This window comes from Lithobates pipiens, unplaced genomic scaffold (genome assembly GCF_037356315.1).
Source record: "Lithobates pipiens isolate NorthernLeopardFrog02 unplaced genomic scaffold, aLitPip1_a1.2 Scaffold_8, whole genome shotgun sequence".
Classification (NCBI taxonomy): Eukaryota; Metazoa; Chordata; class Amphibia; order Anura; family Ranidae; genus Lithobates; species Lithobates pipiens.
Genome location: NW_027507903.1, coordinates 255195984 through 255210331, shown reverse-complemented (window position 1 = coordinate 255210331; position 14348 = coordinate 255195984). Strand labels below are relative to the sequence as shown.

At 43.9% G+C, this 14348-nt stretch overlaps 1 protein-coding gene across 2 annotated transcripts in view; it reads right to left on the bottom strand.

Annotated features, from left to right (window-relative positions):
* EEA1 (early endosome antigen 1) overlaps positions 1 to 10317 on the bottom strand; it is a 175420-nt gene extending 165103 nt beyond the window's left edge. Inside the window, exon 1 of one of the 2 annotated variants that reach the window (XM_077470781.1) lies at positions 10133 to 10317. In XM_077470781.1, the coding sequence (XP_077326907.1) occupies positions 10133 to 10156 (24 nt within the window). In that variant the 5' untranslated portion in view covers positions 10157 to 10317. The remainder of the gene's footprint in view (positions 1 to 10132) is intronic. The other variant, XM_077470782.1, reaches the window with a different exon arrangement.
* Positions 10318 to 14348: the final 4031 nt, after the last annotated feature.

Genomic DNA, 14348 nt, shown 5'->3' with positions numbered 1-14348 from the left:
AAAGTTTGCATACCCTGGTGATTTTGGCCTAATAACATGTACACAAGTTGACACAAAGGGGTTTGAATGGCTATTAAAAAAGGTAACCATCCTCCCCCTGTGATCTGTTTGCTTGTAATTTGTGTGGCTGTATAAAATGTCAATGAGTTTCTGGACTCCTGACAGACCTTTGCATCTTTCATCCAGAGCTGCACTGACGTTTCTTGATTCTGAATCATGTGGAAAGGATCTGCAGGAAAAGGTAGTTGAACTGTATAAAACAGGAAAGGGATATAAAAAAAGTATCCAAGGAATTGAGAATGCCAATCATCAGTGTTCAAACTCTAAATCAAGAAGTGGAAAATGAGGAGTTCTGTTGAAACCAAACCACGGTCAGGTAGACCAACTAAAATTTCAGCCACAACTGCCAGGAAAATAGTTTGGGATGCAAAGAAAATCCCACAAATAACTTCAGGTGAAATACAGAACTCTCTGAAAACATGTGGTGTTTCAAGATGCACAATAAGGAGGCACTTGAAGAAAGATGGGCTGCATAGTCGAGTCGTCAGAAGAAAGCCATTACTACACAAATGCCATGAAGTATCCCGCTTACAATACGCCAAACAGTGCAGAGACGAGCCTCAAACCTTCTGGCACAAAGCCATTTAGAGTGATGAGGCCAATTGAGCTTTTGGCCACAACCATAAATGCTACATTTTGGAGAGGAGTCAACAAGGCCTATGATGAAAAGGTATGGATGTGGATCACTGATGTTTTGTGGATGTGTGAGCTACAAAGCCACAGGAGATTTGGTCAAAATTGTTGGCAAGATGAATGCAGTATATTATCAAATACTGGAGGAAAATTTGCATTCATCAGCCAGGATGCTGCGCATGGGACGTACTTGGACATTCCAACATGACAATGATTCAAAACACAAGGCCAAGTCAACCTGTCATTGGCTACAGCAGAATAAAGTGAAGGTTCTAGAGTGGCCATCTCAGTCTCCAGACCTCAATATCATTGAGCCACTCTGGGGAGATCTCAAAACGTGCAGTTTATGCAAGACAGCTCAAGAATTTACAGGAACTGGAGGGTTTCTGCCAAGAGGAATGGGCACCTTTACCAGATAACGAGCCTCATCCACAAATACCACAAAAGACTTCAAGCTGTCATTGAGGATAAAGGGGGCAATACACCGTATTAAGAACTTGGGTATGTAAACCTTTGATCAGGGTCATTTGGGTAGTTTCTGTTGCCATTATGATTTAAAAAAGAGCAAACATAGTTGATTGATAATAAATAGTTTCAGCCAAACACTAACCATGAGTGAAAGTAAAGTTTTTGTGTTATCATTCATATTCTCTAAAAAATGGACAAGAAATCATAAATTCTACCAGGGTGTGTAAACTTATGAGCACAACTGTGTATATAACACACATACAGTATCTCACAAAAGTGAGTACACCCCTCACATTTTTGTAAATATTTTATTATATAATTTCATGTGACAATATGGAGAAAAATTACACTTTGACACAATTTAAAGTAGTGAGTGTACAGCTTGTATAAGTGTTTTTGTGGCCACCATTATTTTCCATCTCTTCCACTCCTCCATGATGACATCACAGAGATGGTGGATGTTAGAGACCTTGCTCTCCTCCACCTTCTGTTTGAGGATGCCCCACAGATGCTCAATAGGGTTTAGGTCTGAGACATGCTTGGCCAGTCAATCACCTTTACTCTCAGCTTCTTTAGCAAGGCAGTGGTCATCTTGGAGGTGGGTTTGGGGGTCATTATGTTGGAATACTGCCCTAAGACCCAGTCTTCGAAGGGAGGAGATCATGCTCTGCTTCAGTATGTTACAGAGCTGCACGATTCTGGGCAAAATGAGAATCACAATTTTTTTTAGAAAAAAAAAAAATCACGATTCTCATGACGTAAAATTTTTCACATTATACACAAAAAAAAAAAAATAGGCTAATTTTTTTTAATTCATTTTTTTCCCCAAAAAATTGCACTTGAAAGACCTCTGTGAAAATATTTGCAAGGTGTCATTTTTTCAGTGTTGTCACATGAAAAGATAAAATACAATATTTACAAAAATGTGAGGGGTGTACTCACTTTTGTAAGATACTATATGCACATAGTATTTCTTCTATTTGTTATTCTCAGATTGGATTAGATATTTTGTTCCATAACCATATAGATGGTTATTTCTATTTACCACTGCATATACAATAGGTATTCAAGGATAAATTGTCTTTTTTTTTTTTTTTTACTTTACATATTACCTAATTTTATCAACACACTACTTTATTTTTTAGGTTTTAATCCGATTAATCAAAACAATAAATCAGTCAACTAACTGATTATGAAAATAATCATTAGTTGCAGCCCTACTCTGGACCCCTCCCCCTGTTGAGTGCCCCCATAGGAAGCTGCTTGCTTCCATAAGATACACAGATCGTAGCTCATACTAGCCTCCTGCTCTCCTCCATGGCTGTGATTGACAGGAGTGGGAGCCAATGGCTCTTGGTGCTTCATATCAGCCAATGAGGAGCGAGGAAGCCTTGGCTATCGTGCACATTGCTGGATTGGGATCAGGCTCAGGTAAGTATTTGGGGGCCTGCACACTGAAGGTTTTTTACCTTCATGCATAGACTGCATGAAGATATAAAACCTTCAGCCTTTAGAACCACTTTAAACCAGCAAGTTTTAAAAAAGGGTTGTCATTTCTGGAGTTCCACTTTAAGCAGTGCGACTTAATCCAGGTCTGCAACTGGAGAATGAACAAGCAACGTTGAAGACATCCACCTTCTGCTCCCCCTTCCAGTAGACATGCTCACAGACCTAACTGTGCAAAGAAATGCAGCCTGACTCTCTTGGAGTGTTATTACATGAGGTTGATATCGCAGATTCAGACACTTATGCTAATCTTGGTAAAAATTCAGTTTTTTATTATGAACATATCCTTGGATTACATGTTTTTTTAATACCTACCTGGATATCAGCATTGCAAACTAGAAAAAAATGCTGCACTTATCTCTGAGTCAGAGGCCCCACCTATGTACTATACACACTGATAACATACACACATTCTCTTTTACTTGCTTAATCCAGCTTGCTGAGTTGCATGCTAAATGGTTGTGTGTGCTGACAGCTGTACCCCACACTGCTCCATATGTAAAGTGCTAACAGCCTCTCAGAACTGTCCCTGACACCTATACTTAAATATTCATAATGCTATGCAGCTTCTGAGAAAAATACAGCTAGTGGTGCGGCCATGTTACCTAGCAGAATACTATATTTCATCCATCAAAAACCCAAGCAGACCATGTATTTCAACTTCGAGCAGCAGGGCAGAAGTCTGCTGCAACTCGATCAATGAACAACTTATGACACCTTGCTGGTTTCCTCTTCCGATAAAGTATGGCTGAGCATGCTTTATATCTTCTGGATTAGATCAGTATTGATCTGCATCTGACGGCTGTCTCATGCAAAAAGGAAAGGGAAATTAAAGCCACAGACATCTTTACATATTCATAAAAGGGAAAAATAAGTTACCTCTAGTCAGATGTATTACATGCTAAGCTCCATCCTGTTTACTGTATATTTTATTCATTTCTGACTGCTGAATATTGCATCCAGCACTCCACTTCGGTACTCTATTACTGCAAAGAAATCGGTTTACCCTCCTTTTACTCCCCCCTTGTTCATGTACAAAATGCCTTCTCTTAAAATATATAGAGGAGAATTTATTAAAACTGGAGCAGCTGTGCATGGCATCCAAATACTGTCATCAGCTTGCTCGATTAAAGTGGAACTAAACCTTCCTCACCTTTAAGCTCCATGCACGCTGGACGTTAAAAAAACACCAGTAGCTTTGCAGTGAGTCTTTCAATGTTTTAACATTTTTGCAATAGTGTTTATTTGCGGATCTTAGCATTTTTCCACGTTTTAACTGGTTCCTGACTGCCCACTGCAGTTATACTGTGGCAGAATGGCTCCCCTAGACGAGCCGTCGTAGCTGTATGTCGGCCCTTTAAGATGATGTAGGTATGCACGCAATGACTGCCAGGCACCCGCAATCGCTCGTGACAGAACAACAACCGGGATCTGTGTGTGTAAACACACAAATCCCGGTTCTCTCAGGGGAGAGGAGACAGATTGTGTGTTCATACTAAGTATGAACACCGATCTCCCTGCTCCCATACTCAGTCCCAGCCCACCCACAGTTAGAACACACCTAGGGAACACAGTTAACCCCTTGATTGCCCCTAGTGTTAACCCCTTCCCTGCCGATGATATTTATACAGTAATCAGTGCATTTTTATAGCACTGATTGCTGCATAATTGTTAATGGTCCCAAAAATGTGTCAAAAGTGTCCGTTCTGTCCAACGCAATATCGCAGTCCTGATAAAAAATAAATAAATAATAAAAATGCCATAAATCTATCCACCCATTTTGTAAATGCTATAACTTTTGCACAAACCAATTAATATACACTTATTGCAATTTTTTTTTTTTTTTACCAAAAATATGTAGAAGAATGCATTATCGGCCTAAACTGAGGACAATTTCTTTTTTTTTTTTATTGGGATATTTATTATAGCAAAAATGAAAAGATATTGGGGGTTTTTTACTAAAGGCAAATCCACTTTGCATTACAAGTGCAAACTACAAGTGCACATGAATTTGCGCTTGAAGTGCAGTCGCTGTAGAACCGAGCGGGACATGCAAGGAAAATAAACAGCATTTTAGCTTGCACATGATTGGATAATAAAATCAGCAGAGCTTCCCCTCATTTCCGATCTACACCTCAAATTTACAGCGACTGCACTTCCAAGTTCACTGTGCACTTGTAGTTTTCACTTGCAGTGCAAAGTGGATTTACCTTTCGTATATAGACCCCATTGTATTTTTTTCAAAATTGTCGTTCTTCTTTTGTTTATAGCACAAAAAATAAAAACCGCAGAGGTGATCAAATACCACCAAAAGAAAGCTCTATTTGTGGGGGGGGGGGGAGAAGATGTCAATTTTGTTTGGGTACAGCATCGCACAACCGCGCAATTGTCAGTTAAAGCAACGCAGTGCAGTATCGCAAAAAATGGCCTGGCCATTGAGCAGCCAAATCTTCCGGGGCTGAAGTTAAGAATTTTTTTTCACCGCTAACGCGGCCGTGCTGCCAATGTGAGACAGCTTAAAAAAATAAAAAATAAAAAACTTATATTCCTGGTATATAAGAAATGCTAACTGTCACATTTGCTTGGGTTCTCAACTGAACTGTCAAACCATCAAACACAGATTGACCACTTTCACCCCCTTTCTGCCCAGGCCTATTTTCAGCTTTCAGCGCTGTCTGTACCCATATTTAATTTTTATCATTTTTTGAAACAGATAGAGCTTTCTTTTATGGTATTTAATCACCACTGATGGGCAAGAATAGGTTAAACTGAGCACTGTTGGGGCTGCACTGATAATCAGAACACTAATGATCAGTGCCCCGATTATCAGTGTACACGTCCCCTATCACACTAGCCAGTTACCGTCTCTTGTCGCCTCATGCTGTGACAGCGCGTAAGGGAAAGAATGGCAATAACCAGCAGGCCTGTTTACATGTAATGAGCTGTAATTGGACACACTGATCACATGGTAAAGGGCCGCTGTGATTGGCCCTTTACCCTGATCCGTCAGAAGGATACAGTAATCACAGCATGCACTGGATGCAAGCCCCAAGGGGTGCGCGGGGAACGTGATTCTGGGCAGATGTACATTGATGCCCTCCCAGAACTGGACGGCCGGGCTGTAGAATAAGTGGCTAAAATCTCAGTTTCCTTGGCTGAAAACGTTTAGGATACGTTTAGTTTAGTTCCATTTTAACTGAACAAGCTCAAAACAGTATTTGGTTGCCATTAGGGTTGCGCCGATACCGATTATTTGCACAAGTATCAGTACTCATGCAAATGCACCAATACCTGAAACAGATACTTTCGGGCTCGGTTCTTTGAGCTGTCAGTGGGTCTCCCCAGTTGACAGCTGAAGTGTTAAAGTGGTTGTAAACCCTCTTGAGAAAAAAAAAAAAAAAAAAAAACAACCTGCAAGATAAAGGCATAATGAGCTAGTATTCATAGCATACTAGGTCATTATGAATTTCTTACCCAAGAGCGAAGCCCACGCAGCCGTCCTCTTCTCCCCCTCTTGCCGGCGACATCTATCCCAGAGGTTACTTCTGGGTATCACAGCTCCGGCGCTGTGATTGGCCGGAGCTGCGATGATGTCACTCCCGCACATGTGCAGGAGCCGTTGGGAACGGCACAGTACAACTGAAGAAGTGGCACGTATGTGCCATTGCTTCAGTTGGCTTAAGTTCGCATGTGCCATGATGTCGGCACATGCAAATACAGGGATATCTCCTAAATCATTCAAGTTTATGAGATATCCAGTGCAGCTACAGGTAAGCCTAATTATAGGCTTGCCTGTAGTTTAAAGTGGTTGTAAAGGGTTTACAACCACTTTAAAGCGGAGCTCCACCCTAAAGTGGAGCTTCTGCTCATTGGAACCCAGTACAGTACAGGTATTTGCACCCACTTCCGGCATAGATATGCGCAGAATCTGCGGATATTTACGCCACTTCCTGCGGGTCCCCCCCTGTCTGCTGAGAAACACACGCATCCCAGAGACAGCGGGAACCATCCTTATTGCGCAATACGACTCGCACATGCGCAGTAGGGAACCGGGAAGTGAAGCTGCAAGGCTCCACTTCCTGATTCCCATACCCAAGATGGCGTCGGCAGCACCCGAGAGCCGATCGAGAGATCGGCTTCGGGTGCCGTCATCGCAGGCGCGCTGGGCGGGTAAGTGTCCTTATTTTAAAAGTCAGCAGCTGCAGTATTTGTAGCCACTGACTTTCAAAAAAAAAAAAAAAAAAAACACGACGGAACTCCCACTTTAAAGAAGTCTGGTAATTGGAGCGGTCATGCGCCGTAGACAGCGATGCCTGTCTTTCGGCAAATATCTCCTAAACCGTGTAGGTTTAGGAGATGTTTCTTGGACCTACAGGTAAGCCTTAATCTAGGCTTACCTGTAGGTCAAAGTGGTTTGTAAGGGTTTACAACCACTTTAACTCCCTATTCTCCTCCATTTAATTATTTTCCTGCTTTTTTTTTTTTTGTTCACTTCTATTTTATAAACGATAAACAATTAAAACTTTTTTTTGTTTGTTTGTTTTGTTTGAATATGTTTTACACATATATATTAACATATATTTACACATAGCACATTGAAAAAGCAGAACATTTAAAACAAAATCTATTTATTTCATTTGTAAATAACTTTTCAATGATTTGTTCCATTGCTGATAGCTGAAGTGAAAACAAAACAGTTGCGGTAGGTATCAGTAATTGTTATCAGCAAGTACTAAATAAAAAAAATAAAAAGTATCAGTACTCGTTAAAAAAAAAAAAAAAGATGGTATCGGTGCATCCCTAGTTGCCATGCACAGCTGATCCAGATTCTGCCTGCTCCAGTTTTGATAAAGTCACCTCAAGGTGTTCTGTGAATGGACGAGAGCTTTGGATCTCATACACAGAAGCTGCACTGTTGTGTAACTGCCTATCAATTCTCCTAGTCCATTCAGAATACTTCTTGCATCCGGTTCAAAAAATACAAAGGCATTCTGTGAGTGGAAAGGAGAAAAGGTAATAGAGGGTAAACAACAGCATTCCTACCCTGTATTAGAGCCACAGATCCCATAGACTTGGCACCGGAAGTAGAGTGCTGGATGTAGTATCCGGTGGGCAGAAATATATGAAATATACAGTAAACACAGTGGAGCCAAGTATGACAAGAAGGTAAAACGGAGGGTGACAATAAAAGCACTGCAATGTAGGACAGAGAGTGTCAACGCCAGAGCCGCATTGAAAACACAGGATGACAACACCAGCACTGCATTGTCACAAGGAGGATCACAACACCAGCTGAGTACGTTATATGCCTGACAAGAGATGGTAAGAGTGACAACACCTGCCCTACATTGTCATCGGGAGGGTGACAACACCACCACTGCATTGTAGGACAAGGGTGACAACACCACTGCTGCATAGTCATGCAGATGATAAAACCACTACCACATTTTCCTATGTGGGGTGACCACACACACACACACACACACACACACACACACACACACACACACACACACACACACACACACACACACTCCATTGTCCTATGGAGGGTGACAACATCAGCACTGCATTGTCACTGGGATGATGACAACATCAGCATTGCATTGTCATTAAGAGGGTGACAATACCAGTATTGTATTTTTACACTGAACACAACAAAACGACTGGTGAAGAGTCATACAAAGGGGGACAACACCTCCACTACGTTGTCATATGTGGGGAGGCAACACCACTGCTGCACTGTAAGACAGAGGGTGACAGCACCGGCCCTGCACTGTCCTGGGGAGGGTGACAGCACCGGCCCTGCACTGTCCTGGGGAGGGTGACAGCACCGGCCCTGCATCGTCCTGGGGAGGGTGACAGCACCGGCCCTGAATCGTCCTGGGGAGGGTGACAGCACCGGCCCTGAATCGTCCTGGGGAGGGTGACAGCACCGGCCCTGAATCGTCCTGGGGAGGGTGACAGCACCGGCCCTGAATCGTCCTGGGGAGGGTGACAGCACCGGCCCTGAATCGTCCTGGGGAGGGTGACAGCACCGGCCCTGAATCGTCCTGGGGAGGGTGACAGCACCGGCCCTGAATCGTCCTGGGGAGGGTGACAGCACCGGCCCTGAATCGTCCTGGGGAGGGTGACAGCACCGGCCCTGAATCGTCCTGGGGAGGGTGACAGCACCGGCCCTGAATCGTCCTGGGGAGGGTGACAGCACCGGCCCTGAATCGTCCTGGGGAGGGTGACAGCACCGGCCCTGAATCGTCCTGGGGAGGGTGACAGCACCGGCCCTGAATCGTCCTGGGGAGGGTGACAGCACCGGCCCTGAATCGTCCTGGGGAGGGTGACAGCACCGGCCCTGAATCGTCCTGGGGAGGGTGACAGCACCGGCCCTGAATCGTCCTGGGGAGGGTGACAGCACCGGCCCTGAATCGTCCTGGGGAGGGTGACAGCACCGGCCCTGAATCGTCCTGGGGAGGGTGACAGCACCGGCCCTGAATCGTCCTGGGGAGGGTGACAGCACCGGCCCTGAATCGTCCTGGGGAGGGTGACAGCACCGGCCCTGAATCGTCCTGGGGAGGGTGACAGCACCGGCCCTGAATCGTCCTGGGGAGGGTGACAGCACCGGCCCTGAATCGTCCTGGGGAGGGTGACAGCACCGGCCCTGAATCGTCCTGGGGAGGGTGACAGCACCGGCCCTGAATCGTCCTGGGGAGGGTGACAACACCGGCCCTGAATCGTCCTGGGGAGGGTGACAACACCGGCCCTGAATCGTCCTGGGGAGGGTGGCAACACCAACCCTGAACTGTCTTATACATTGTGACAACACCAGCCCTGAATTTTCCTAAGGAGGGTGACAACACCAGCCCTGAATTTTCCTATGGAGGGAGACAACGCCAGCCCTGAATTGTCCTATAGTGGGTGACAACACCAGCCCTGCACTGTCCTATGGATTGTGACAACACCAGCCCTGCACTGTCCTATGGATTGTGACAACACCAGCCCTGCACTGTCCTATGGATTGTGACAACACCAGCCCTGCACTGTCCTATGGATTGTGACAACACCAGCCCTGCACTGTCCTATGGATTGTGACAACACCAGCCCTGCACTGTCCTATGGAGGGTTGTTACTCTGATAAAGAAGTTTCCTGGAATGAAAGCAGCCTTCGCTATTACTACATCTAGAGACAAGTGAAAAAGCTGCGAGAGTTCCATGATAGAAGATCTATTGTGGGGTGCAGGGCCTGGGATGGACATCCAGCACTGTGTATCCTCCCAGGCCTCGTCCAATGACTGATGAGAGAAGAGCCCATGCAGTGACAGGCCTGGGCAGGGAGTCAGTCTGCCCTGTCATGTGACCCGGGAGATGAAGCCACACAGCTCGGGCCCAGCTCTGCTCCCACTCTGCCCAGCCGCATACATACACACCCCCACAGCTCTAGGAAGCGCCATTCACGTGCACAGCTCCTCACCATCTGTAGTATCCTCCGTAACATGGCTGTGCCGGTCAGTGCAGGAGACGGTGCGGGGACAGGGGGCGGCTGTGAGCGGCTCGGCCTTGTCTTCTCCTAATTCTTCACTAGGCAGATCCTACTGGCATAGGGGATGTCTTTTCTTCTCGATCATTCAAACCAACGACAATGTTTACACTCCAAACCTTTCTGTTCTGTCAGCCTGAGCTCAGGCCTCTCTGCTGCCACCTAGCAGACCTCCAGGGCAGCACATGCTCCCTCTGTTCTACTAGTCCTGCAAGCTTTGCTGAGGTTTATTTTTAGAGATCTTTTCTCCCAACCCCAGGATGATCCATATTGCAGTCTGACTGTATCAGTACCTTAACCACTTCAGCCCTGGAAGGATTTACCCCCTTCCTGACCAAGGCTTTTTTTGCAATTCGGCACTGCGTCTTTTTAACTGACAATTGCGCGGTCGTGCGACGTTGCTCCCAAACAAAATTGACGTCCTTTTTTTCCCACAAATAGAGCTTTCTTTTGGTGGTATTTGATCACCCCTGTGGTTTTTCGTTTTTGCGCTATAAACAAAAAAAGCGACAATTTTAAAAAGAAAGCAATATTTTTTACTTTTTGCTATAATAAATATCCCCAAAAAAATATAAAAAACAAATTTCTTCCTCAGATTAGGTCAATATGTATTCTACATGTTTTTGGTAAAAAAAATTGCAATAAGCGTGCATTGATTGGTTTGCGCAAAAGTTATTGCGTCTACAAAATAGGGGATAGATTTATGGCCTTTTTATTAACATATCTTTTTTTATTAGTAATGGCGGCAATCTGCAATTTTTATCATGACTGTGACATTGCGGTGGACAGATCGGACACTTTTGATACTATTTTGGGACCATATTGGCATTTATACAGCCATCAGTGCTAAAAAAGTGCACTGATTACTATGTAAATGTCACTTGCAGGGAGGAGGTTAAACAGTAGGGGGCGATGAAGGGGTTAACTGTGTTCCCTGGACATGTTCTAACTGTAGGGGGGGTGGGCTCACTAGAACATGACAGAGATCACTGCTCCTGATCACTGGAAGCAGTAGATTTCTGTCATGTTGCTAGGCAGAACAGGGAAAAGCCTTGTTTACATAGGCATCTCCCTGTTCTACTTCTCCATGCCACGATCGTGGGCCACCAAGCAGACATCGAGTCTGCAGGCACGCTTCCGTGGCAGATGATGCAGGAACATACGAATACGTTATTTTATGCACCTGTGCCACTTTGCCGACGTATATCGATGTGAGCCGGTCAGCAAGTGGTTAACCACTTCAGCCCCAGAAGGATTTACCCCCTTAATGACCAGGCCACTTTTTGCAATACAGCACTGCATCGCTTTAACTGACAAATACACTGTTGAGCAACGCTGTACCCAAACAAAATTGATGTCCATTTTTTACCCACAGAGTTTTCTTTTCGTGGGATCACCTCTGCGTTTTTTTTTTTTTTTTTGCGTTATAAACAAAAAAAAAAAACAATTTTGAAAATAAAAACAATATTTTTTACTTTATGCTATAATAAATATCCCCCCAAAAAATGAAAAAAATCACAATAAGTGAAAATTGATTGGCTTGCGCAAAAGTTATAGCGTCTACAACATAGGGAATATATTTATGGCATTTTTATTATTATTTTTTTTTTTTTACTAGTAATAGTGATCAGCATTTTTTAGCAGGACTGCAGCATTGCTGCAGAGAGATCGGACACTTTTGACACCTTTTTTGGGACCATTGACACCAGTACAGCGATCAGTTCTATAAAAATAGCCACTGATTACTGTATAAAAGACAATGGCAGGGAAGGGGTTAACACTAGGGGGCGATCAAGGGGTTAAAGTGACAGTAAAGGTTCATTTTTTTTTAACCACCTCAATACAAGGCACTTACACCCCCTTCCTGTCCAGACCAATTTTCAGCTTTCAGCGCTTTCACAGTTTGAATGACAATTACTCAGTCAAGCAACACTGTACCCATATGAAACTTGCGTCCTTTTTTCCACACAAATAGAGCTTTCTTTGGGTGGTATTTAATCACTAGTGGGTTTTTTTTTTGCGCTATAAATAAAAAAACGACCTCAATTTTGTGGGGAAAAAATGCCTTTCTTTCTGTCATAAAATTTTGCTAATTAGTAATTTTTCTTCATACATTTTGGCCAAAATTTATACTGCTACATACCTTTGGTAAAAATAACCCACATTAGTGTATATTATTTGGTCTTTGTGAAAGTTATAGAGTCTACAAACTATGGTGCCAATCACTGAAAATTTATCACATCTGATCAGGCCTTCAGTACATCAGGTGTATCTAATTTCTTGAGACACTAACAAGTCAGGAAAGTACAAATACCCCCCAAATTACCCCTTTTTAGAAAGAAGACATTCCAAGGTATTAAGTAAGTAGCATGGTGAGTTTTTTTAAGTTGTAATTTTTTCAAAATTAAGATTTTTGTTATTTATTTTTATTTTTTTTTCAAAATTGTCATATTATCAGGTTATTTCTCACACACAGCATATGCATAAAACAAATTACACCCCAAAATACATTCTGCTACTCTTCCCGAGTATGGTGATATCACATGTGTGAGACTTTTACACACCCTGGCCACATACAGAGCACCAACATTGAAGTAGCACCTTCAGGCGTTCTACGAGCAAAAATGACACATCTCATTTCACAACCACCTATTACACTTTTGAAGGCCCTGGAGCACCAGGACAATGGAATTGCACACAAAATTACCCAATTTTGGAAAGCAAACACCCCAACGTATAATCTATGAGGCATAATGAGTCTGTTGAACTGTTCATTTTTTCCAGAAGTTTTTGGAAAATGTGGAAAAAAAATTAAAACACATTTTTTTTTACACAAAGTTGTCAGTTTATAAGATATTTCTAGCACATAGCATGTATATAGCAAAAATTACACCCCAAAACACATTCTGCTACTCTTTCCGAGTATGACAATACCACATGTGTGAGACTTTTACTCAACCTGGCCACATAGAGAGAAAACACCCCAACATATATTCTATGAGGCATGGGCTGCAAATAGGTACTCGGGTACTCTGATGGGCTGCAGATAGGTACTCGAGTACTCTGATGGGCTGGTGACAGGTACTCGGGTACTCTGATGGCCTGGTGACAAGTACTCGGGTACTCTGATGGCCTGGTGACAAGTACTCGGGTACTCTGATGGCCTGGTGACAAGTACTCGGGTACTCTGATGGCCTGGGGACAAGTACTTGGGTACTCTGATGGCCTGGTTACTGGTATTTGGGTACTCTGAAGGGCGGTGACATTTACTCATATGGACTGAGACAGGTACTCAGGTACTCATATGGACAGTGACACGTACTCAGGTACTCATATGGACTGTGACAGGTACTCGGGTACTCATATGGACTGTGACAGGTACTCGGGTACTCATATGGACTGTGACAGGTACTCGGGTACTCATATGGACTGTGACAGGTACTCGGGTACTCATATGGACTGTGACAGGTACTCAGGTTCTCATATGGACTGTGACAGGTACTCAGGTACTCATATGGATTATGACAGGTATTCAGGTACTCAGATGGACTGACAGGTACTCGGGTACTCATATGGACTGTGACAGGTACTCGGGTACTCATATGGACTGTGACAGGTACTCGGGTACTCATATGGACTGTGACAGGTACTCAGGTACTCATATGGACTGTGACAGGTACTCAGGTACTCATATGGATTATGACAGGTATTCAGGTACTCAGATGGACTGACAGGTACTCGGGTACTCAGATGAACTGTGACAGGTACTCAGGTACTCATATGGACTGTGACAGGTACTCAGATGAACTGTGGCAGGTACTCGGGTACTCATATGGACTGTGACAGGTACTCGGGTACTCAGATGGACTGTGACAGGTACTCAGGTACTCGGGTACTCAGATGGACTGTGACACATACTCGGGTACTCAGATGGACTGTGACAGGTACTCGGGTACTCAGATGGACTGTGACGGGTACTCGGGTACTCTGATGGACTGTGACAGGTACTCAGGTACACGGGTACTCTTATGGTCTGTGAAAGGTACTCAGATGGAATGTGACAGGTACTCGGATACTCTGATGGACTGTGACAGGTACTCAGGTACTCATATGGACTGTGACAGGTACTTAGATGGACTGAGACAGGTAC